General features: G+C 41.1%; 1 protein-coding gene across 1 annotated transcript in view; it reads left to right on the plus strand.

The window, feature by feature from the left end:
* Positions 1–26,244, plus strand: part of sli (slit guidance ligand) — a 332,159-nt gene extending 305,915 nt beyond the window's left edge. The window contains exons 25-34 of the mRNA XM_037426601.2: positions 949–1,020; positions 1,141–1,212; positions 8,180–8,251; positions 14,053–14,216; positions 16,214–16,430; positions 16,518–16,657; positions 16,996–17,089; positions 17,513–18,255; positions 20,592–20,801; positions 25,882–26,244. Coding sequence (XP_037282498.2) covers positions 949–1,020; positions 1,141–1,212; positions 8,180–8,251; positions 14,053–14,216; positions 16,214–16,430; positions 16,518–16,657; positions 16,996–17,089; positions 17,513–18,255; positions 20,592–20,801; positions 25,882–26,105 — 2,008 coding nt within the window. The 3' untranslated portion in view covers positions 26,106–26,244. The remainder of the gene's footprint in view (positions 1–948; positions 1,021–1,140; positions 1,213–8,179; positions 8,252–14,052; positions 14,217–16,213; positions 16,431–16,517; positions 16,658–16,995; positions 17,090–17,512; positions 18,256–20,591; positions 20,802–25,881) is intronic.
* The last annotated feature ends 536 nt before the right edge of the window (positions 26,245–26,780 follow it).

The following is a 26,780-nucleotide window of genomic DNA, read 5'->3' on the forward strand; positions in this document are numbered from 1 at the left end:
AATTTGCACATTTAGTATACCTTACTCTAAAATATAACGCAAGTTTCCTTCAATTCCTAACAACGTGTGTTTGCTATGCAACGATTTCAGGTAGTTTTTAGCTAATGCAATATGTCTGTTGCTTTAGGAAATAAAACATACACAGTTCCTGGAACTGTTATGTCTTTTTTTGAGCCAGAGTTAAGGAGCTTTCAACAGCCAATAAAAGTAGGTCTTTGCTTGTCATTCCAACAAATTTGATTCCAATAGGTCCCACAGTTTTCTACGAAGGGCATTTCTACATTTTACCATGTGTTCATGTAGTAAGTAGGCCTATTTAATTTCATACTCATGACATACACTCATATCTCATCATAAAAATGTTGCATCATGCACAAAAATAAGCTCACATTATAATTTTGTGCATGATGCAGCATTATTAAAATGCTGCATCTTGCACAAAAATAAAGTTTATTTCCAACCCTATATCTATTGCAGGACTATTCTTAATTTACTTTGTTATTACTGGGTTTGTTATATCGACATTTGAGTGTGTACATACTAACTTTGTATCAGTTCTACTTATCTTAGGTGACTGTAGTATCTATTTCGGTTCTTTAGAACTATGAGACTAGAAGCTGTGCACTCAGCACTGACAACATTAAAAGTGTGCGTTGGCGGACACATGTTTGTTATGCAGACAGCCACATTACTTAGTTTCTCTACCTAGTTATAATTGTGTTAATTACTACCACTTCTTGTTTTTGCTATTAGGGAATGTATGCCTGAAGCGTTGCTGTCATAAGTCCGGTTACTCTTTGAGGCTGATCTAAATATCGTAACTCATAGAAAACATAGGCATGCTCAAAATTTTCATAATAAATGTTAATTCAAATGTGCCTACATTCGGTCCGGCTTTCTGTGCAGCATGCTGAATGAATGTTTTCCCTATATGCTCATGTCTTTCAGAGATCTCAGCAACAACCAGATATCAATCCTCCCAAACAATATCTTCTCCAACTTATCCAAGCTTTCAACACTGTAAGTCATTCTTTAAAGTTCCTTCAAATTATTCATGAATGTCTTCGTTTCTCTGTGGCTGCATTATAGTTCCATATTTTGTGGTAGGTGGCACCTCATTCTCTCCATTTTTTTTTCCAGCATACTAAGTTACAACAAACTTCAGTGCATTCAAGCTGACAGCTTCTCTGGCCTAAAGTCCCTGCGAATTCTGTAAGTACTTCTGTCTTATGTACTATTGCTTTCTGTCAGAAAAACAAAAACAAAAAAAAACTACCCAATGTTTCCTACGAAGTCTATATTCATTCCACTTCGTTTTAGACTGCACTGAATGAGGGAAACTCTTGTATTGAGAGCTTAATTATAATGTAACTGTATCTAATTCATTTTTCATTCATTTATTAATACTGTTAGCCCTGAATTGGGCCATTACAGGTTGGAAGGTGCAAAATACTACTTTACAGGCTAAATGTGTAACAAAATTCAGATAATACCTTGCAGGGTTGTTACAGTGAGAGCAGTCCAAAGACTACTCTCAATGTAACGTGGACGACGTCTGATAAACGTGGATGACGTCTGAAGATGCAGAAGAAGCAGTAGGGCCATGAGGTGCTGTTTAATAGGTAACTTCAGTCAGCTGTTGTAGCACAGTGTATGAGCCAGAGTACTTAGGCAGAAGATCTTCGGACAGGCGGACATGCCGAAGCAGAGACCGCAAGAGGACAAGGTCGCCCACATTAAAGCAGACTTTCCGGTGGCGACAGTTGTACGTGTACTTCTGACGCACTTGCGAGACGGCAAAGCGTCAATGGGCAATCTGACGTGCCTTTTCATCCGTAGCGTTAGCATGGCAAGCATACGCTGTTGACAGGTTGGCAGGGCTGGGCATGAGCGTGTCAAAAGGCAAAGTTGGTTCTTGTCCATAGAGAAGATAAAAGGGAGAATATGCATAGTGTCTTGGCATGAGGTGTTGTACGGGAAAGTGACAAAAAGTAGCGCAGTGACCCGGTCAGGATTATCAGTCGAAACGTACATAGATAGCATATCAGTGATTCTGCGATGAAATGAAGTACAACAAAATTCATAATATAGCAGAATGCCTTTTCATTCTACAGTGGCATAGCAAGGGGGAAGGGGTGGGGGGTTCAACCTCCCCCCACCCAAATTTTTCGTTGACCCCCCCCCCCCCCCCACCACATAGCCAGCTTTTTTTTTGTTGCTTCACACTGATATGACTTAAAAACTAACTGGGGCTACTATCACAACATCATTCCTGGGCGCTTTTACAGTGAAGAATGTCTGCATACAAGAAAACGCGTCACAGGGTCTGTCAAGGCTTTGGCTCTCTGTGAGATTTTGGGAAGGAATCTCGGCCGGGAGCATTGTAAGTTGGCTCGGCGACAACATTAATTCTGCAGCGGTGGCCATGTGTGTACCCGCCAGAACAGATGTTCCCGGAGTCGATCCCTACGATAATTTTTACTAGGCAGAGGTTTGTTTTAATGGAAAGAGGTAGACACAGTTCCAAGGTCTGATAGGTGAGTTTCAAGCATATTATACAGTGTGACTCTTCGTATGTGTGCTAAGATATACTAATGCCAGAGACTAACATTTCTGTTGAATCTTTGCACGTTCAATAACATCTAAACACCTCCACACCCCCCCCCCCCCCCACACGGGTGTGTCCGAGACAGAATATTCGGTTCATACACCTAACCTTGATTGTATGCGAGTGTACAATATATCGATACATATCTTTACCATGCCCTAACGGCTAAAGGCACTCCGAAGTGTTGTCTAGTGACGAAGGTGCAACACAGGCAAACGTGCTGGCCAATCACAACCTTAGAAAGGCCTATTAAAATACTTATCACGTAAGTTAGGCTGCTAAATAAAAAATAAATAAAAAGATGGTGGTCATAAGCCTAAATCAGTGTGATGAGAAATGCACTGTGAGCAGCTGTAATGAGCACAAGTTTTATTGTTCAGCAGAGTGGCAAAGAGCGTAATAATAAGGAACATAAGGCTGAAAAAAAAAAAACGACAAATATATATACATAAATATATATATATATATATATATGTTTTGACACAATTTTAATGAGATCTAACAGACAATAATGCCAAAGAATGTATAGGGGAAGTTATTCGAACAAATGTAATGTAAGTAAGAAGAAAGAAAAGTGGGTGAAAAATAACCAGCCCTGAGCAGGAATCGAACCTACGACCTTCGAATAACGTGTTTGATGCTCTTCGAACGCGTTATTCGAAGGTCGTAGGTTTGATTCGTGCTCGCGGCTAGTTATTTTCTCACCCACTTTTCTTTCTTCTTATTTACATTAAATTTGTTCGAATAACTCCCCCATACATTCCTTGGCATTATTGTCTGTTAGATCTCATTAATATTGTGTCAAAACACGGAAAAACGAGCCCTTAGGTATACACCTCCTTTCCTTATATATATATATATATATATATATATATATATATATATATATATATATATATAGACCTGTTGTCATTTCGGTGAACATAAGAGCAGAGCACTCTTTTCTGCCTGTTTGGCATCACTTAGTATGTGATTTTATTACGAGCTGACAGCTGACGAATAATTCCTCACATACCACCTCGTATCCTGCCAGTGGCAAGTCCTCTTTTCGTCCACATTTCTTTCTTCATGGTTACATTACTATTACATAATAACATTCCCTATACTTTCTTTGGCATCATTGTCTGTTAGTTCTCTATAATATTGTGTCTAACAAAAAAATGAGCTCTTAACCAAACACTTTCTTTCATTCATAGCAAGGGTCTCGTTCTGGCAGACTTTGTGCCTTGAGGTGGTATACGAGAGATTATTGGTCAGCTGCCAGATCGTAATAAGTTCACGTACTAAGTGACTCTAAACAGGCAGAAAAGAGTGTTCCTACACTCGCCGTAATGATAATAGGTGGTGCTTACTGATGCTGCCATGTTTAAAACACACATATATACCCTATAAAGTAGACGGGGGAGATGACCGCCACCGTAGCTCAGTGGTAGAGCATCGAACGTGTTATTCGAAGGTCGCAGGTTCAGATTCTGTCGGTGGCAAGTTATCTTTTCATCCACTTTTCTTTCTTCACATTGACATTGCAGTTACTTCTAATAACATCCTGTATCCTTTTCTTGACATTATTGTCTGTTAGCTCTTAAGGGGAAATGCAATTCAAAATAAAAAGTTTCGTGAATCTGTATCCTGGGGCAATGAAATTTTTTTGTGTGTCTATAGGCTTTTACCTGATTTCAAATATATAATTAGTTTTATAGTAAGTTGCACAGTTTTTGTTTTGTGCCACAACAATGTGTAAAATATTATTTGTTTTGGACAAACCTTTTATGCCACCAATCTTCTACGGGTGTCAGCCATTAATGGCTCATATTGCTCCACATTAAATGCAGAATGCAAATAGCTATCAAAAAAGTGGGCATAAGACATCTTTTCGAACAAAAAAATAAGGTGAGAATTGTTAGAATCCTCAGCCAATACTAATTGCTTGCTCTAGGTTCATAATAACTATATAGGTTATATAAAGTTTTAAAGATACTTGCACCCTTCACATGTTGCAGAATATCTGGACTAATTTTCATCCTAATCTGGCTCTCGGAAGTACCAAAAATATAAAGTTGAACTCAAGAAGTTGTCCAAAGATCTATCTTAAGAAAAATGCATTTTAAAGTAACAAGTCAAAGCTCATCTATGTGGCAATGGTATGTTTTTAAAAATAATTTCTGCCATCACGAGGGCTTCGCAATCATTTTATTTTGAGCACGTGTCTTTAGGAACTCCTCATGTTAAATGCAATGGCAAGAAGCCAGGTGACAATTGCCAGGAAACTCTAGACAATGAGCTCTTTTTAGTTTTAGTAGCTACCTTGTGCTCTTTAAAAGAGATTTTAACCTATTTTGAGTTTAAGTACAATGTTCTAGGCTTGTGCGAATATTCAAATGCTTCAAATATTCGAACAAATAGTACCATATTTAAAATCATTTTGACTTGAATTTAAATTAGTGAAAATTTTGAAGTATACGCTATGAACGAATAATTGTATATTAATCTACATGTAACTTTTTGTAAAGGTTGTTTCACTGCAGTTTATGGGCACTAAGCCGTGAAAGCAGCTATCGAGGGGGAATTTGCACTGGGGCAAAATTTTTTTTTCGAAGTTTAAGGGGCCCTGCAAAACTTTTTCAGCATGGTCGGAAAACGCTGTCGATCCGTAGTCGAGGCTCCCGTGAACACGTGAGCCTCGATGTGTTTCGCAGCGAGCAGCCGAAAATTCCCAATAAATTCTCAAAATCAGCTGAAAATTGCTTTTCCTTCTCTCGACAAATCCGGCTACTAGCTCAAAAATCATTCATCACAGCCATTGTATCAGTGACTGGCTGATTTCTGCATGGCGCGTTGGCTGTTACTGGGGCCGCAACTTGTGCATGCGTGCGTATGCGATCGCACTGAAAACCAGCGTATTCTAAGGAAAAAAAAAGAAACGTGCTCAAAGTCACGAGGCACGCGTGTCGTATTTTCATCTCCCGTGCCATTCCTTCAGGATGAGGGAAGGAAAAATGTATTCGCAGCATGCAGCAATGCTTTGTAACTCCGCTTATACGAAACAGATTCTAAAAATTTTTGCGGCGGTGAATTTGTGAAGCAAAAAGCTCCTTTAATGAATCCAGGCCACATCTATTTGAAAATGTGTTACAGGGTTCCTTTAAATAAACGTATTACCCTTACATCGATTCATTATTTTTTCAGTTTAAAAGCTTGTTACGCTAGCTTATATGCTCTAAGTATCGTAAATTTAAAATGTAACATATTTTACAGGTTATCACTTGCATTCTATCGAAAGTCAAATCCTGCTGCTACTCAAAGCTGTTTTGATTTCCTTTGAACAAAGAAAAATGGCATTTGTATAGAAGCCTTATTTTAATTTAAAAAGTATTGTGTAGGTTAGTCAGGTCATGATTAATATACCCATTTTTTTCATATATGTCATATAGACTATTTGAATTCAATTTGAAATTATTCGACTGAAATCACTATTTGCTTCGAATTCGCTTTGAAACTAAAGTTCACTATTCGTACAAGCCTACAATGCTCACTTTTTTTTGTTGTTAAAGTAGACATACTAAACTTGTGCGAGCAAATAAGAACGAAATATATGTAATTTTAAAAAATGTTGCATTTTTTTACTCACTTCTCTCCTTAAGGTACATATGTTAGGGTAAGGCCATTTTTATTAATAAGTTAATAACACCCTTTTGTGACATTTCTGCCCGCATCAACCATTGTCATGAGAAGGATATTCATGTCACAGGTACCAAACACTTTTACAATTTCCTCTTCCCCAGTATGTCAGTAAGTTGTAATCACCATCTGCAATCTCTCCTTGAAATATCTGGTAAATCTAAGTTCAAGGCTGCTTTAACCAACCTGTTGTCATAAACTTAATAATTTGTGGCAATTGTAATCTTTTTGCTGAGCCCTTTTGTTTATTTCTTTTGATCATGCCAATATTTTGACATGTAGTGATAATATGGTCTTTGGTACATGGGCATCGGTTGTTGTTTTAAGCATTATTATTTGTTTTTTACAAGAGATTTCTTTCAATACTTTTTATTCTCAGTCAACAGTTTCTTTTTCTATTCTTTTACTGTGCACTGTTCATGTTATTTTCCTGTATTATTTTAAGGTTACCCTTTCTCTCTCTCTGTCTCTCTCTATTTCGTTTTAGCCCCAAAATATGTTGTATATTACAAATGTAATCCACTCATTTCTGTAAAGCCGTCAGGCCCTGAGGGCAATCAAATAAATAAACAAACAAAACAAAACAGACATTATGTTACCCTTTCTCTCTCTCTGTCTCTCTCTATTTCGTTTTAGCCCCAAAATATGTTGTATATTACAAATGTAATCCACTCATTTCTGTAAAGCCGTCAGGCCCTGAGGGCAATCAAATAAATAAATTAACAAACAAAACAAAACAGACATTTAGTCTTCACTTGAGACAGTTGTTGGCATAGTATATTCCCAACAGAAATGGTCACTGCACTTCATAGACATTACTACAGCTACTGTTAATAAGAGTTATAAAATGATACCATTTGCAAAACTCAGTTTCAAATCCCAGTCATGCCCATGGGTGAGTTTGCAGACAGAGGATAGCAAAACAGACACACCACCTGGGAGCGATGACAGAAAACACGCAGCATTGCCATGATTGTTGCACCTTTGTGGCTGTGTTTGTGCGAGTTGCCACAGCTATAATGAAGAGAAGTATCCATCTTGGTAGGAAGTGCACAACTTTGACACAGGAACACAAGACACAAGCGCTTATGAATAAGCACTTGTGTCTTGTGCTTAATAAATAAGCACTTATTAAATAAGTGCTTGTGTCTCGTGTTCCTCTGTAAAGATTGTGCACTTCCTACTAAGATGGATTCATACCAACTGGTCCGATATATTTGTTTATTGAGAAGAAATACCTTAGGAGAAGGTCAAAGTGAGCTGTTTACAGCACCTTTACAGTATCATCTGCAAAACGTAAGACACAGGCATAAACATACTGCTCATTTATTAATGCACCATTACTTGTGTACTGAAACACTGAAACATACAAAAATGATATTTATTAGCTTGGTCCTTTCGCTTCAGTGTGGGAGGTAAATAAGCAGACCTCCATAACTTTGGCCAGCAGCAGGTCTGAATTTTGATAAACGAAGCCTATGGGGAGTATTGCAGCTTGCATGATTGAACTAATCTAATTATCAATAAATTATCAATAAATATAGTTCGAATTTCAATTGAGAGGCAGCACAGAGCTCATCTCTGTGGGACAAAAAAACATTTTGAGTCGCGAATCGTTTTTGAATACAGAAGGATTGACGTCCATACAGTAACTAAAAAAAAACGTACATCTAAATAATAAATTGTAAGTCGCTCTGTAGATGTAATTCCTTGTTTTAGCTCCAACTGTAACAAGCTGCCTCCATCTGTGTCAAGTAAGCTACTATTGGCGAAGTTTGGTTACCTCAAAATTCACAAAAATATGCTGTCACCTGTGGACGAATGCTGCAGTGTTTTGCTATTTTCCTCCACTGTGCATGCAATTGTGTCATGATACCCTTTCTGGTCCCACAGGTCACTACATGGCAATGACGTGTCGATGATACCAGAGGGCACCTTTCGGGACCTGCAGTCTATCACACACATGTGAGTCGGCATGAGAGGTCTGATGCCTGAGATCGAGTTGATGTGGACGATGCAGGCAACTTATAGCAACTTGTGGGACGAAAACATTTCTTGTGTCTGTGTAATAATTTACACCAGTCTTTATTCACTTCCTTGGCAATGTTTCCTTTGTGCAGCACCTTGTTTAATGATGTAAGACTGACCTGCCCAGCAACGTGCATCAATACTTGAGGTTTACAACTTATGTTTTTCACTGTATATTTTGCTTCTAGCACATGCTGGAAGAAAGAAATTGCTTATTCCCCGATCACATTTATAATGTAATGTGTATTCACATTTTATTGACATGTCTTATGAAAAAAAATATCTGGAGAATGTAGTAAAACAAAATGTACCATGTGGATCAGTTACTGTAGATGTAATGTACCTTATCTACATCATTGTACTTTTACATATTTTGTTTAAATTGGGAAATCAGAATTTTTTTAAGAGAGGTGAAGGGGAAGGGTCGCTTTTCAATTGAGACTGAGACATGCACCACCAGCAACGGCAAAAGCACAAATCAGAAATTAGATGCTCTGGTGTGGTTAAAAATTTACACTTGCTTTCTTAAAATTTACATCTGCATATGTTTGCTCCATATGCTTGAATTGTGTGGAGGTTCTTTCTTTTTTTTTTTCAACTTGTACCTCACACACAGACAGAGCTATGCATGCATCACTTGTGGGAGTAGGGATCATTGAAGGAAGAGCTACTGTTTCACGCAGTAGCTGCACGGTGACTTGTTCAGAGTGTACCAGCACCTGGTGGAAGAGCTTCTCTTTCTGGCTCTTTGGCTGGTTTTTCTTGAACAGCCGTTTGATGCTGTTGTGCATGATCCCCATCCTGAATCGTCATGATTACTGCAGGCCCAAATAAAGTTTCGGCACTTGTTCACAACAGCATTGTAGACTGCTCGCGTTCTCCATGCCGAAAATCTAAGTACGCAGTGAAGTGCAAGTTTAGAGCTTCTCAACAGGCAGTGTGGTAATGGCAACTACAGCTTGACGAAATTTTAATGTGTGGCACCAAACACTGAAGCTTCCGCAAATTTTAGTCTGGATGCTTTGCGATGTTTGCGGCATATGTGACCGAACTGCACAATTAGTCTCAAAACGGTTTGAGACTAATTGTGCAAAACAATAACAAACAATAAGTCTCAAAACGGCAAAACGGTTTGATAGATGCCCTTGTCTTCACCATCTAAGTTCATAAAAAGGAAGATGTCCCTTATAACAACAAGTAGTCAGTGCAGTGACCCTGTTTATTTCTATTGTGGAATTCACTTAGAGGCCCATGTGCTCAGATTTCGGTGCACGTTAAAGAACCCCAGGGAGTCGAATTTACCTCCCTACAGTGTCTCATATGGTGGTTATCATATCATATGGTGGTTTTTATATGGTGGTTTTGAAACGTTAAACCCCACATATCAATCAATCAATCAGTCAATCAATGTGGAATACACTTGCATGTATTTTTTTGTTATGCTCTATATAAAAGACTTACCCTCTAGTTGGCTTACAGTTGTGGAAGTACGGTAATCTATTGTTTTAAAAAAAATTAAATGAAACACTGCAAATTTCTAAGTACAAAAACAGCTATGGGGAGTGCAATGCAAACACAATACTTTTTGTCACTGTTCTTTGTTCATGACATGATGCACAAGTTAATCCAACAGCAAGATATCCTGAAACAGCAGGGAAGTGCATGAAGAGATTGACATATGAAGGGTTATTCAGAAATTTCAACAAAGCACTGCAGGGGAACTACATGAATTGGAGGGCTCCTGCAACACTTTCTCAGCATGGTCAGAAAACACTGCTGATTGGTAGTCGAGGCTCTAGAAAACACGTGAGCTAGACATTATGACACAGCACACGGCCTGTAATTTACAATTAATTCTAGAAATTAGCTAAAAATCATTCCCTATTTTTTCTATGAATGATGCCAAATACCACATCATATAATCAAATTCATGACCATTCGCTGATTTTAGCATTGTAAACTACATAGCTACCACAACCGCTATATGGGAGGCTGCCAGGTTGCGATTACACTGAAAGTGAGCTCTGCTTTCGAGAAAAAAACAAAAAACAAAACAAAAAGGGGCTCAAAATTATTATGTGTGCGTGATGTACCTTCTTTCTTCCGTGCCATTCCTCCCTGCTTAGCTTCCAGCAGACTCATCAGAACAAGAGGAGAGAGAAAGCAATTAGTGCATGTGACAAATTTCTGTTACTCCGCTCGTACTTGACTGATTCTAAAAAATATTTGCACAGGTCAATTTGTGAAGTAATAAAGCTCTTTAATGAAGCCATTTGATGGTTACTTGGGAAAGTGTTGCCAGCAATGGTGTAAATGCCGCAGGTGCCACTTCAAAAAGGGCACCGAGACGAGTGCGCCCAACATGTACTGGGGACAATGTGCCCATGGACAACATGTGCGTGAGAGACAAAAATGCCTGGAGACACAAATGGCGTGCTAGCACCCCATGCCCTATGGAAAGGCTTTTCATGTCTTTTTGTAGGAAGCCGCACCTACTGTCACAAACCCCATTAATGAAGTGGTAATCACCAGGCATATCTCAGGGTTGATGTATCGGCCCCTGAAACGTACCATGAAAGCAGGAGCAATTTAAGAGTAGGTCCTTTTAGCGTACCAGTGAATTCCGGTTGGGGTCCAAAGACCAAGCCAGAGCCAAGAGCTCATTGCACAAACAAAATATAGTCTCCATTAAGGCTGTACAAGCATCACACTCTTAGATGGTTTAAACACAGTACAGCTCATATGAATCTAACAATCAATGGGGAATAAATGATCACACTCACTCAAATCCAATTACTTGGGAATATTCCAGAAGGATGCAGAACAGTGATTTCATATCCACCAGCTTGACAAGTTCCTTCACCTAGCACTGTTGAGCAATTTCCCTTCGCTGTCGTCACATGCTCCTCAGCGACACTCTTAAAAACTTTTCACTGCTGCCGGGGTGTCATCTCTTGACTCCTAAAAGACCAACTGACAGCACTACACAACAAGCTCACTCCAACACAATAACTTCTTGTTTTACTGACTGACCAATTGAGGCCAGTTGGCAGTTACCATGAGCAGGCACTTGAAGTTCTCTAAGAAATGGTCATTAATAACAAAGAATGATGAGGTGAAACGAGAAGTAATGCCACACGATTGCAAAAGTGGATGTTAAGTTATGGTTTTTTATTTTGTTTATCATCTGGAACAATATACTGCATAGATTGTGTTATAAGAAGCTGCAAGATCTAAAAATGAACTTTTGCAATGCTGCCTTAGACATGAAAGCTCTCAGAGATCGCTTTTGTGACCTAAGCAAAACTCTGGGAGGTTAGTCACTTGATGAAAGGCTTGGTCTCTGTGAGGTGTGTAATGTCAATATAGAAAGGCATGAAACGGAGTTTACGGCTAAGCAGGGAATAGAAAAGGTCATGAAATCAACACTCAACAGTCTTCATTCTGAAATCAATGAGATGTTTGCTTGCCTGCAAGACACAAATGCCAAGTTTGGCTTTCTCCTGGACATCAACAAGCTGTGCTACAGTGATGACAAGAATGAACTAAAACAAACTGCTACAACGTTGGCAAGTTTTATCGTTCCAATGTTAATGTTCAGGACCTGTGTGAAGAAATTTTATATTGCTGACTGCTGACCAGAGAGTGTAAAAAACTGAAGAACTTCTGAAATTTCTTCCACAGTAGAGGGAAGACAGTGTATTCCCCAACCTTCGTGTGGCTGTTCAGATAATTTTGTTGATCATAGCGGTTTTCATTGATGGTTATGAGGGGTCATTCAGCCAGCTGAAATTGACACCTTCCGATTTATGGGCCACAGTGGGCCAGGACAGACTTTCTGACCTTGCTCTACTGAGTGTGGAAACTGAAACAAACTTTTATGTCCTTATAGAAAGGTTTGCTTCATCGACAGCAAGGAAAGTGTCATTCTTTTTTTTTTATGAAGCTTTCTAGTGTACAGTTTTTTCATACCTGTTAATTATAGCCAAATAAAGTAAATAAAGAGTTTAAACATAAAGAACACGTTTTTCTCAACAGCAATTGTTCACAATCGACATCAATACTGGCGTCACACTAGATAATTATATGCGACGAGGAAACAACAGTGTTTGCCAGAGTGAGTTTTTGGAGGCACCATTAACACTAACGAAATATATTGGCTTAACATGCAGATTTGATGTGTAACAAATAATTTTGTCATGATATGTAGCAAAAATGTTAAGAATTGTTTACACCCCTACTTCATCGTTCTCTTTTGTGTGATAGTATGTAATTTGTGAACTTCGCATATTTTGTGTAAAGCAACACGATGACTGGTGACCAGCAAGGTCTACTTTTTTGCATTTTTTTTTTAACTTTGTGGGCTTCTCAAGTATTGGACGATTCATAGATGTGTAACACAACTATAGTTCACTGTTGTGAACAATTAACCAAGAAATCACTCATTCACTTGTGCAAAACAGCCAGATGGTATATTTTTGCACACAGATAATAATAATAATAATAATAATAATAATAATATTAATAATAATAATAATAATAATATCAACATCATGAGAGGTACAAAAAGATATTTTTTGGGATAGGTGCCATCCTATCCCTATCTAGTTACGCCACTGGTTGTGCAGTTACTTTAACATAACTGATAATTGTCTCAAATGAATTATGCACTTATGAAATGTACTGATTGGCACAGTGTAGTTTTCATAGGATGAAAAAGGGAAACTGTAAGGAATCATTTACCCTTCAATAACTGGAATGTTTCTCAAGACTTAGGAAGAGCAAAGCATTTGTCGTGAGAAAACGGTGGGGGCATTGGTTTGATAATTGTTTAAAAGTACACGTGCATGGTTTGAAAAATTTGCTGACAATATTTCAGTCTTGTGTGTTTCAGACATTAGAGAGTTTCAAGGCTGGGTACCCCAAGCTACCTGCGTGTGCACGCTTTCACGTTTTTTTGTATACTCCACAGGTGCAGCTGGGAGTACAAAGGAATGCAAGAGTGTGCGTACGCAAGCGGCCGAGGGTCCCCGGCACTAAAACTATCTTTTATGATGAATGGGAGACCAAGTTTATGATCTGGTGATCTGGTAGAGGGCCTTGGTTGTTCTTGCACACCGACTTGTCGCAGCGGACGAACCATGACTCGAGAAGCTTTTTCTTCCCCCTTCGTTGTTCCTGAGCCAGGATCGTGGCATTACTGAAGTCAAAGGCATGCTTGATTGTCCAGCACTGTTCAACGAGTTGAGCCTTGAAATGCGGGACATGGGTGGTTTTGGCGACGTCCCCTTTGTGCTCTTTGAGCCTCATTGACTGCACCCTGCCTGTTTCGTCAATGTATGTGGCGTCACAGTCACCACACGATACTTTGTAAACGATCCCGTTTTGATCGTTCGCAGGGGTTCAGTCTTTAGGTTTGGTGAACACGTTTCCCAAGGTACAATGAGGCTTAAAAATGGTTTTAATGCCCAGTGGACGAAGTGCTGGGCATTAATATTTCTTAAAATTGGTTGTTTGTTTGGCTGCATTGTGTTCCTAATGAAAGGTAGAGAGCAAAAATGAAGACACAAGAGCACAGTTTTCCTAGGAGAAAGAGCTACAATAAGCAGCAATGGGGACTGTAATGGCTGTATTATTCTCACTGTCATTGCAGCTAATAGCATGTTGCTCATGTGTTGGTGGATGACGTCATCAGCTATCACCAATTTATGACTGCTGCCCTGTTTTGTATGTCGCAGAGCCCTTGGCGCAAACCCTCTCTACTGTGACTGCAACCTTCGCTGGCTCTCGGACTGGATCAAGAAGGACTATATTGAACCAGGAATCGCACGCTGCTCTGAACCTGAAAACATGAAAGACAAGCTGGTGCTCACAGCGTCCTCGAACCACTTCGTGTGCGCTGGTGAGTACACACAGATTTTTTTCAGGGCTTTAATCAGCCGTATCACTCCTATAATTAGACGTATTACCACTGTATAGTCTAGGTATCTAGTAATCACGACCTTAGGTAAGCTCCCTTTAAAGTACGGAGCACTTCAGGGGGGGCTAGGCTGCATGCGTACTTTCGTAGTCGCCCATGATCGCATTTGACACGGCGGCAATTGTGTTCGCAGCGGTTGTGGCAGAATGCAGTTATGCTGGGACTAGGTGCGCACTGCTCGCATGTGCGCCTTCACGACACGTGGTTGTCATTCACATTCCCAGGACTAGTGACTACGAGCAGTAGTTTTGTTATGAGTGCGACATCAAAAATGTTTGGCGGGGGTTCTTGAAGATTGCGATTCCGCCGCGGCCCACAAGTGCATCAAATTCACCGGCAGCATCATGGCGAATGGGCGCGCTGTAACCGAGCATCTCAGTTGCGATAAATTGAGTGGGATGTGTGTGTGGTGGCAGAAAGCGTATATCCGATGAAAACACGGTTGTTGCGATGCGGCCGTGTGCACTGGATGTCAGGATTCATTGAGAAATGGTCAAGTTGGTATTGGAATTTCGCAGCAATTCGACACAAGTTCCTTTTTCTTATGGGGTAGTAATTCGCGAAAACTTCGTTAAAGTGGAAATAAAGTATTTTTTGTGACGAGACCTTTTTCACCTTGTTTTTTATGGGCGGCTGACGGGGAATTGAAAATCATTCATGAATGTAGCGGAAATTTTGTTGTAGTGGAATTAGGTATAGCGGGATTCGGCTGTAAACACTCATAAAAAGGCAGGAAAAGCTGATAGAATAAAAACAAAGATATGAAAAAAAGATAAAAATAAAGATAAAAAAGCCACCCAGCTTCACATTACTGTATAAAGCTTGGCCCCACTATTCTGAAGCTGCCCTAATTTTTTTCCTCTACTATTGCTTGATTACTCTTCATTACCACTCTATAGTAGTATGCTAAACAAGACAGCCTCACAGGATAATGACAAAATGACTGGCTATAAAGAGAATTATAATGGCTCATTTTTTTGTTAAACACAATATATTAATTAGGTTTAGCAGTCTGGAAAGCGTAAAAAATATAGGGGGTGGTATATTTAGTAACTGTGATGTAAATGTGAAGAATGTAAGGTGGATAAAAAGATAACTTGCCGCTGCCAGGGACCGAGCCTGCAACCTTTGTTGGTGGCCATTTCTCTTTTCATCCACTTTACTTTCTTCACATTTACAACTTGCCACTGGCAAAGCTCGCAGGTTCGGTCTTCTGCACCGGCAAGTTATTTTTTCATCCACCTTACATTCTTTATGTTTACATCACAGTTACTATAGATATCATCTTCTTTATATTTTCCTAGGCTTTCTTGAGTGCTAGATGTAAATAATATTGTGTTTAAAAATGACTGGCAGTGGTTCAACAGCAAATGCCTCAACCTCTAACCCATCCCCAGTTCAAAGATATTGATCACATCATAGCTAACTTTATAGGTCACAGATATGAAAAAAGAAGTAACTTCTGCCAGTCCTTATAACAAAATGTGCAGGTGGTGCCATAGGGTCACATCTGAGCAAGAAGAAAATGTTGTATTCCTTGCAGGACAAGATTGCAATCTCAGTGTGTTTGTTGTCATCATTTACATGCTGTTCTGTGAACGTGATGCCCTAAAATTTTCATTGCATCCTTTATATTATGGTAGCTTCAGTCTAATAGATGTCAAATGAACACACATTTGTGAACTTATACTGTAATGAAGACATCTGTGCACGTCAGAAATTCTCATGCATATAATGTTCTAAACAACCCTTCCGTCTTTACACTGACAACCAGTTAGTAAACAGTGTTGTAGCATGTTGAACCACATTAACTACCTAACCTCATGTTTACTTGCATTGCACATTCCAGTTTGTTGTAGCTTGTTGCATTTTCCTTTCTTGCCCAACCTCTGAGCGTACCATTTTGACCAATGCTGCAGCCAAACCGGAACCGGATGTGCTGGCAAAATGCGACGCTTGCTACACATTCCCGTGCCAGAACGGCGCCACATGCCGCGCCGTGCCGCTGCGGGACTACGAGTGCATGTGCCCACCTGGTTACCATGGTCGGAATTGTGAATACCTTGTTGACGCTTGCTATGGAAACCCCTGTGAGAATCATGGCACCTGCAAAGTACTCGAAGCAGGGCGTTTCAGGTAGGCATATCCCCCATCTTGCCGGCAAGTGGTGTTTGCATTATAGTCTTGATTCAGCCAACATAAACCATTTTGCCCCTCATACAGCTGCCATTGCCCAATGGGCTTCCAAGGGGACCGGTGCGAGACCAACATAGATGACTGTTACAAGAACAAGTGTGAAAACAATGCCACTTGTATTGATGCAATTGGAAGCTACTCGTGCTCCTGTGCGCCTGGATATACTGGTGTGGATCATTTTTTTTATCCCCTTTGTCTCTGTCATCATAGAGAGTTTTGTCACATGAATATATATAGTGATGAATTCACAGAATAATTTGTAGTGTTAGGTGTTCCCACATTTATCAGCAAATAGAAAATGGCAGTCTGTGATATCATAGCCTAGAGATGCATTTTCTTCCCCACCGTGCCCTTTATTTTTTTTCTCTTTTTTTTATCTGAGGAGGTTGCAATGCTGTATTATGTCGTTTAAAAACTGGGACTACTACTTTCTTTCTGTCAGTCGGAAGACTTGAATCCAGCCTCATGTACGTTGTTGTTGTTTTATTTGTTTTTCAACTTACAGGGAACTATTGTGAAAAAAAGATTAGTTTCTGCAGTAAGGAATTCAACCCATGCAAGAATGGTGCCACATGTGTTGACCACATCACGTATTACACGTAAGTATGCTTAATGCTGTGCTTTGTTGTAGGCTGATTCATAAAATAAGTTTTAATAAAAACAAAATCAGGGTACCATTATTGGGTAATTTAGTCTTTGTTAATAGAAGGAGCATTTACCTTCTGAAGTGATAGGCGACTGAGCATCCAAAAGCTCTCTTCTTGGTACACATTAAAGAGGCTTGTCCATTGTCATGGAATTAGCAGTAACTGCAATGTCAGTTTTGTGCACATGGCCACAACAATGACAAGTTGCCACGAATGCCTGACAAAAAATGTGCTGGTTGCAGCTTGAGGGGGACCTAGCCACCTAATACATAGGACTTATTTTTAAAACATGGTACCACACACCGCAAAAGTTTGTGATGCATATGCAGTGTTTTTTCCCGAGAGGACCAATTGTTGGCATGTGCACATTTCCAGGTGTGCTTGTGCACTGGGCTTCGAGGGTGTTAACTGCACCTCCAATGTGGATGACTGTGCGGAGCAGCCATGCCTAAATGGTGCCACTTGTGTGGACGGTATCAACAGCTACCACTGCGTGTGTCCACGCGGTTTTGGGGGTACACACTGCGAGCTGGCACCTATGGTTGCTATGCTGTACCCACGCACCAGCCCCTGCCAGCAACATGATTGCAAGCACGGCGTCTGCTTCCAACCAGGAGGTGCCGGTGCCGACTATGTGTGCAAATGCAGCCCGGGCTTCACAGGTCACCGCTGTGAGCTGTTGTCGAGTGTGAGCTTCCGTGAGGACTCTTTCCTTGAGTTTGAACCTCTCCAGACTCGGCCACGTGCAAACATCACTCTCAAGTTGGCCACACGGCACGAGTCTGGAGTCATTGCCTACACTGGTGAAGGCCAGCACCTGGCTGTTGAGCTGTTCAAGGGGCGTGTACGAGTCAGCTATGATGCTGGCAACTACCCAGTATCGACAATGTTCAGCTTTGAGACTCTGCCTGACGGCGATTACCACTCGCTCACACTTGTTGTCGAGAAGAAGAATGTCACAATGATGGTGGATGGTGGTCCCACCCGCTCCGTTGTCAACGAGGGCCCCCACGAGTACCTGGAGCTGCATACTCCACTCTATGTGGGTGGACTGCCTGCAGATGTGGCAGCCATTGCTCTGCGCCAGTGGCATCTGCGCAATGCCTCCAGCTTTCTTGGTATGTGCTCATTTCAATGGTTTTTCAGTACACCACAGAGCCTTCAAAGCTATCGCAGGAGGTAGACCATTGAGCTGTGTGCAGCTAGTGCCGTTGACCATGCAACTAGCACAGTTTGTATGTCAGGGAAATTTCCTAGCCCTGTCAGTGAGTACACACAGAAAAAAACTGTTTATTAATTAAGTCTCTGTATTTATGAACATCTAGTTTGTGTAAGACTCCTAACGGGAGTGAGGGGCCAAGGAAAACGGAAAGGGCAGTGCTGCCACCAGTCGTGTTGTCTTTAATCATTATGCAGCCTGTGGCCAGAGATTTCATACGGTGCAATCTCATATGCCACATGCAACCTTCCCTATAGGACTTCACAATGCCATGCAATGACATGCATTTTTATCTGAAAATCATAGAAAAAATTTTGACTCCTATTGCTGGTCTATTCTTGCACAAATTTAGAAACAATCACACATTTGGTTGTCTAGATGTATCTTAGCACTCAAGATAGTATTCGTTAAGGATTTAAGAATAAATGCAAACTTTCGTTCACTTATAGAAAAATTAGAACGATGTCTCCATAGGCAGTTATTTCATGTGTTTGTGTCACTGCCTGCCAACAGCAATGTAAAGTAGTTTAGTAATGTAGCTTTTTGTGTGAGTTGGTTCAAATTACTAATAAGAAAAAGGAACCAGCAAAAAAACCACATGAAGACAGCAGAGAAGAACAACTATGCAGGACAAGCACTGGACTTACAACTGAATGTTTATTGAATAATTGCACACACTCCCACATATGAAACAATAGTGCATGCGTAAAAAAGGACCATCTGAGCCATGCCAACCTTGGCACCTAACCGTCAATATCATGAAACGTGTTAAGCAATGATAAAATTTAACCAGTGGTTTACCAGCTATCTAAAAACACGAATTCTTTCTCTGTGAGGAAAACTGAGGGTTCGCTCACACATGACAATTTGCCCCGCTTCCTGATTTCGAAGGCCTCACAGATCTCACGTACAATCTTGTTTCTACCTTTGCCAATTACGATCGTTGATTTGAAATCTGGGAAGCAGCCGCAGCTTTTAGAATGCAGAAGCAAGATTACTCCAAGGCCTGTGGGGAGGAGATAGCGGTGTTCACGCAGCCTGTCATTCAGGCATTGGCCCGTCTGGCCAATATAGACACAGTAGCATTACAAGGGAATCAGGTATAGTACTGAAACATGACATTTCATGAAAACGTTAGCGTACTTATTTCTGCAAATGCTGCTTGAACTATTTTTTTTGCATAGATTTGCATTTCGCATAGACTCTGCAAGCACACATCTATGCAAAAAAGATAGTTCGAGAAGCATTTGCAGAAAGAAGTATGCTTACATTTTCACGAAAAGTCCTATTTCAGTGCTATTCCTTTTCTCTTGTTTCACCCTCTCCCCCACCCACAATGCTCGACCACATGTTGAGTGGAAACATTCTTTCGGCTCGTTTATCTGCCATGAAGCTTATACGAAACCAAACCTGTCTCCCATGTTTTTTCGTTTTAAAGAAACGTTTACTCGAGTAAAGGCTACACAGATTTTCACTTCAAACCATTTTTCGAGCACCCGCGTCAGTGCCCATTTCAGACGGGTCACACCCAATCAAGGCTTCCTTTGGGGAGATGGTCCATAATTTTTATCTCTTCTTTTTGGCAAGTATTCCATACTAAACATATTCGTCATTTGGCAGCATATTTCTTGAGTTGACCCGAGGCCCAGTTCGGCCAAACGTAACAGTAGCATTAATGTTTTATATTATCCATTATTCTTTCATACACTCAAACCTTATAACGAAACCATTCTTGTGGTGCGAACCTCATTTTATTTTAAGTTTTATTAAGTGGAGGTTTCTATGCTTCAGAACTGAAATGCCCTTGCAGATTTTTAGAGTACAGTAGACTCTCATTGAATGGACATCTTTTGAATGAAACTGCTGCTTAAATGGAGTAACTGCCTCTAATATGATTGGTTGCGTCCCTGCATACTTCTTGCCCATTCATCTCTCAGTAAAGGGAACTCCTGTTAAATGGAACATATTTTCCCGGTCCCTCCAGATGCCTTTTAATGAGTCTACTATACTCCATGTTGATTTAAATATAGCTTTCTGCATCTACGATTGAAGCCTGAATTTCATTACCAGGAGTAACTTATTCACTACTGCTGAAAGAATTCAAGCAAACCTGCTTATGAAAGGTTCATATGCTTGTTCATCTCCCTAATTCTATAACTTTATTGAGACTGCATATGTATAAATAAACAAACGAATAAGATAAATAATTATGTTCCACTGTCGTTTTTGTGGCAGGCTGCATGAAGGAATTGTACGTAAATGACAAGCCAATGGACCTCATGAATGCACGCAAGCAGCAGCGCGTTTCCCCTGGTTGCACGGAGTACGATGACCCCAAGCCGTGCAAGAACCACCTCTGCAAACGTGGGAAATGCATACCAGTCGACCGATACAACTATGAATGCAGCTGCCGAAGTGGTTGGAGCGGACCGTTCTGTGATCAGGGTAAGAGCCTCATTGCTGTGTTAGGCTGGTGCATGTGATGCACGTAGCAGAGTTCCTCTGTGAGGTCATGTCGTCTGATGATACTTGGGAACATCACCTTGATAGCGGATCCGATAGTTAAACCAATAAGGCTAAATATGTTGCATGAAAAAAATAGGTAAATAGAGTCTGCCAATTTTTTCATTGCGAGCTTCGATCATTCCCTTAGCTCAGTGCCTGAGCCAAAGTTTAAAAAAGGAGACCCTTGAATTTAAAATCAGAGAGAGGCAGTTGCTCATAAATCAAAATTTGCAATTTTTTCATAAATGTACTATAAGTGTCGTAACCCTAAATTTCTGTACAAGTAGTGTAAATATACAAAAAAATAATTTGGTGGCTACAATGTGTGAACTCGTTAGTGATAGGCCTGCAAAATAGTTATGCCTGAAAGTTGCAAAACTAGCTTTTTCTATGTGTAGGTAAACACGAGATTTCCCCTAGAAGTTCATGACAATTTTCAGAAATTGATAGTCGATTCCTGTCTTATGAGACATTTTCCCATTTCACATAAAAATTTAGCCTAAAACAAAAATTAATTGGAACCCCTCTTTCTCTTTCCTTATCTGAACACACCCAGCAAGGATTTTGGGCTGAAACTTTCATCAGTGCCATAAAGCCAGCTATTTATCACACAGCAGCTGCTTTTACATACAGTGTCAGCTCTGGCCAAATGACAAAGATAATTTTTTAAAGATACGTGTACACGCACAACTGCATAAGTGCATTGAAGCAACCTGTAGTGATAATGACATGGCTTTGTGTTCTCTAGTGTTTTCTTTAATTTCATTATGGCCAGTAAGTGCTCCGAGCCACCAACAACAAAGTGGCCCACTGGCATATGCTCTCAATTAACATAGCAACCAATACTTCTCTGCTTTTAGATCAAAGATGCTGGAAAGTATCTGAGTAGAAAAATTAATTCCTTTTGTCTTGTATTTCAATAAACTGACATATGCAATACCTTCTGTTGATGCAAATAGCCTGTGTATAGATTGCTCATTTGGCCATTGGTGAGTAGCATCTTCATGCCATCCTCCTTTTCAAAGTGCTTTTCAGAATGCAGCAGTCACTGAAGTTACCAAACATTGATTCTGAAAGACTTCAGGAAAAACCATTGTGCATTGCACATTCGCCTTAACTGTCACCTTTGAGAATGGACACGGATAGTGCATGTACAGTCAATTTTTGCAAATGTGGAGCAATTTGGCACACAGTACTGAAAATTCTGCATTTGCTAATCAAGAGTTCTCAGAAAACCACTTTATTCTGGTGCAGCACATTGCCTAGTGCATTACTGTTGTGAAGAAATTGCTATGCTGAATTTGCATTGCTACTAATAGTAGTATAACCAAAAGACTAATCTACTAGCCATCATGTCCAAGGGTGCGCATGGCACTTGAATGGATGCAAAACTGCTACAAGAAAATCACGCAACATGCTAGGTTGAAGAATAGTTGGTTAAAATTGAAGGACACTTTCTAAGTTTCAAAGTGTCTTCGGTGAAAGCGTTTATAATGAAAGCCTGTGGCCATTCTGTCGACTATAGTACTATGCCTTTTTTTGTTTCTTTTTTGTGCTTGAATGACACTCCCAGAGAAATTGCACTCTTCTTCCAAATGTCCGTATTGCTGCATCTACCCCCTTTCTATCAATTTTGTCATGCTGGTCTGTTCTGGCGCTGGCCGTTGTGAGGCCCAGATTGTTCTGTCTCCATGCTTCTACTATAAAAGAGGGGCTCGTGCTGCTAGTATGAACCCAGCAACGACGCGGGTGGTCTTGCCGATTGGCTTGCATGACTCACGGGCACACACGCACGTGCACGCTCTGAGGTCAGGGTCACACTCGCACGCCCGGCGGCAGATCACATTATTGCCGAGAAAGTGTTAGGGGGAGATGCTACAGCTGCGGCGGCACAACAGTTGCTATGCGTCACTGTGCCATCACAGGATTGCTGAGAGAGCCTGAAGGGGAGAGGCTACAGCTGCCATTGTTCGAAAGTACAGACGGTAGGACACTGCGAGTATGAACTATTCAAGGCTTTCACCTTATAATGTACAATTTTGGAAAATCTAGCAAAATGGAGCAAAGGGAAGGCATATAAAAATTGATTTTCCTTAGTGTTGTCCTATTATAACACTTTATTTCCACTTTTTGCATGATTTTTATAAACTCTATGAGCATTTGTCTACAATATGTTGTTCATTACAGAACTTTTGATTGTTTTTAGGCCCACATACTACTGAAGGAGAAAATATTATTATTGCGATAGCAATTATATGGATTTCTTTGGCAGGTTTTTGTGTTGGTTTCATTGTGCTGTTCTCTACATGTATAAGTATGTACATATATATAAAATATACAAAGAAAAGCAGTTCAGAAGAAAGTTTGTCCGAAGCACACAACCAGGGATTTGAAATTGCGATCCTTCGCTCTGCAGTTGAACAACTCTACCACATAGCATACGTTCTCCAGCACCTTAACAGCAAGCTATTTATATACGCCATTTACTGCTAGAAGTATGCAGAACTCTGAGGCGCTTCCACAAAGAAGAGGCTTGTTTATTATTACACATGAGATGACGAAAATGGTGCACCTTAAAAGTTCTCATCCTGCTCATATTTCGCTGGCGTTGGGACGCACTCCTTGCCCGGCAGGGTGCGGTTGCCTGGGCTCACGGGCTTATCTCTTTAAGAAAGAGGTTGGTACGTGTTTTCCTTTGACCGCAAATCTAGCGTTGACGCTATGACCCGCATAAAGGTCACTTCTCACACTGTAGTGGCTGTGCTTGCAAAAGGAGTCTACTACTAGTTAGAAGTGTTGAAGTATAGGCTAGTTGGTTGTGCCTAGTAGATGCTTGTGGTGCGGTTTGCAAACACAAAGAAGGACGTACGGAAAAAACACTAATACAGTGAAACCTCGTTAAACTGTAGTTGGCCGGAGCTCGGAAAAAGTACGTACTAAACGATAGTACTGCTTAACCGAAATAGCGTCAGGTCGCTCACTTACCTGTCAAAAAAAGAAACCTTCAGAAAATGTGATGAAAGAACAAAAAACGTGCAGTAATTTATTAACTTCGGGTGACAAGTCTGTAATCTTCATTTGACGATGCGGCGGCCTAGCAGCAACGACAGTGGCCTCAAACTCACTTATGCTGTGAACCAGCTTTTCCGCCAGCCCCCTCTTCTCGGCAAATACCCGCATGACGCTGACGCAATGCGCAGCTTCGGCCACTGTCAGACCTGGATCACTCGTGTTGTCGCTTTCCATGTCGTCCTCATCACTATCATTTGGCGACACTTCGACAACCGAGGCAACAATGGCTTCGTCGGACATGTCCGGAGATGTCTGCACATTGCTGTCTGCGTCTCCGAAGTCGGGGAAGGAAATGTCTTCTGTAACGCCCTGCCGCTCCAGCACTTTAGCTAGCAGAGTTTTGCAAGCTTCGTCTACGATGTCCGAAGTCTGGTCGATGTTGTCACTGGCGTCATCTGCGTCGCCCGCACATACACTGAAGCCAGCACGCTTGAAGCAATTTGAACTATCGTTGCTTCAACCTGCCGCCACGAGTATTCGAGCAGGTGAATTGCGCCAATCAGGTCAGTGGAGAATAATTTGCCACATTCAATGGCGAGAAGAAATCTGTGCAGCAGATTCTTCTTGTAGAGCTGTTTTACAGCTCGAATGATGCCTTGGTCGAAGGGCTGGGCAATCGCTGTTGTGTTTGGTGGCAGAAACGCCAACTTCACAGCTGTTGGGTTGTCCGAGCAACTTCTCCCTGAAATTCCAAATTCCACACACCGCAGTTAACGGCAGGTCCTTTTCGCATGCCAGCGCCAATTTTTTTGTGCCACTTTCAATAGCACGAATTATGTCCAATTTCTCCTCCATTTTCAGCACTCGATGCTATTGTCCCAGCTTCGGCATGACGCAAGTACGAAGCAGCACAAGCACACATACACAACACGTGAAAAACGACGTGAGAGCTGTACGGCACGGATCAACCAGAGAACACCTATGCACGGCGCCAAAGGAACAAAGAAAGCAAAGCAAGCGCACACCGTGTTCGTGTGTTTGTGCAAAGCGCTATCGCATGGACAACACCAGAAGCCTAGCCCGCCGAGTGCTTCTTGTTGCAAAAAAATCCAAGAGATGGCGCTCACCAACACAGCCGCCATCATCATCAACAAGCGAGGCGTGTTTCGATCTCTGGTGCTTGCTGTTCTGTCGGGACGCCCAGTTGGGGACGACATGCCGCGGCGAGTGCGCAACAAAAATTGGAAAAACTACTTATTAACCGATACATACGCGATAAGCTGGTACAGCTTATGCGGATACGAAATGCATTATGTTTAATGGCCGCCGAGCCGGGGATTTGACTTCACTACTTTTAAAACGAAACTACTGTTTACGCGGGTACGGTTTAACGAGGTTTCACTGTATATGCAGGACTAGGACAAACTAACAGCTGTTATATCTTAAGTTTGTGCTTATCCTCTGTATACTTGTGTGATAGCCTGTAGCCAGGAATCTTTTGGAGGATATCCACTTGTTCAAGGCCTTCAAAAACACCTATTCTCCTTATCTGTTCTTGGTGAAACGCCCATCTAGATTTTTAGGAGAGAAGGGAGCCCTGCTGTGTGTTGTTTTTGTGCTTTGCACCTTCTTTCTATTTTAGCAGCGCTCTGCAAGTTTCTAGCTGCTAGCCTTTCTGCATTTGACATCTCATAGGCCCGTAGCCAGGAATCTTTCGGAGGGGATTCACTTGTTCAAGGCCTTCAAAAACACCTATTCTCATCATTTATTCTTGCTAAAACACCAATCCAGATTTCGAAAGGAGGGAGCAGAGAGGGACTAGTGCATCTCCCTTGGCTATGGTCCTGGTGTGTCTTCTTTTCATGCTGCGTCCTTCTTTCTATTTTAGCCGCACTCTGCAAGTTTCTAGCTGCTAGCCTTTCTGCATATGACATGTCAATTTGTCGCATTTGTTTGCTTCACCCTTGTTGCGGAACTGTGACTTCGGTACTGCTACTACCTATTGCAGCACCAACATGCCAAAAGGAGCAGTATCGGGATCACATTGAAGAAGATGGCTGCCGGTCACAAAAAAAGGTCAAGATGGCCGAGTGCATTGGCTCATGTGGTGACCACTGTTGTCGCGCTCACAAGACCAAGCGGCGTAGCGTCAAGATGGTGTGCCCATTGGGCAGAACGTACACCAAGCATGTGGAAGTGGTGCGCAAATGTGGCTGCTCGCGTAAGTGCTGAGGGCTCGACAGACACACCTGCACTGTATTGGGCTGCTGCCACCAGTCTCCACTCATTATTGTGTATGCCAAGCTGGTGCCCCATGCGAGCAGCTACACAACCGCCATTTTTGTTCCTATCAGTGTGCGCAGCACTGATTCATATGGGCTCCATGTGCTTCTGCCTGAAAAGTTTGAATTGAACAACTGTCCTTATGATCATTGTCAGACAGTCGTTCTCGCATCATTTTGAGTAGATCCTGTAGAATGGTAATCTATGTTTCTTTGCCTCAGTGCATGTCTAGACGCTCTGCCATTGTGTAAGTCTGCCACTTTGCTCCTCCAAGTAGTTCTAAGTGGATCATATCCTCTAAGAAAACAAAGTGAAAAACTTTGTGACAGCAACTTTTCCAAAGCAGCATGCTAGAATTAATGAGCCTCAGTTCAGGACATTTCATTTATCATTTAAAAAGGATTGCACACATGGTCTTTTTGTGGTCAACTAATGACATTTTTAAACCTGTACTTCAGAGCACCTTCTGTGAAATGAATGTCGATTGTGCACTGTTGTCAGTAAAAGAAGTTAAATATATAGGCTCTAGTTCACTTCTCTTTGAGTGCCTGGACTCACCTGAGGCATGTGCTCTAAGTATTGCAGGCCTTAAGATACTCACTCCAGTATTGCATTGTAAATTCT

Source organism: Rhipicephalus microplus, chromosome X, assembly GCF_043290135.1.
Source record: "Rhipicephalus microplus isolate Deutch F79 chromosome X, USDA_Rmic, whole genome shotgun sequence".
Taxonomy (NCBI): domain Eukaryota; kingdom Metazoa; phylum Arthropoda; class Arachnida; order Ixodida; family Ixodidae; genus Rhipicephalus; species Rhipicephalus microplus.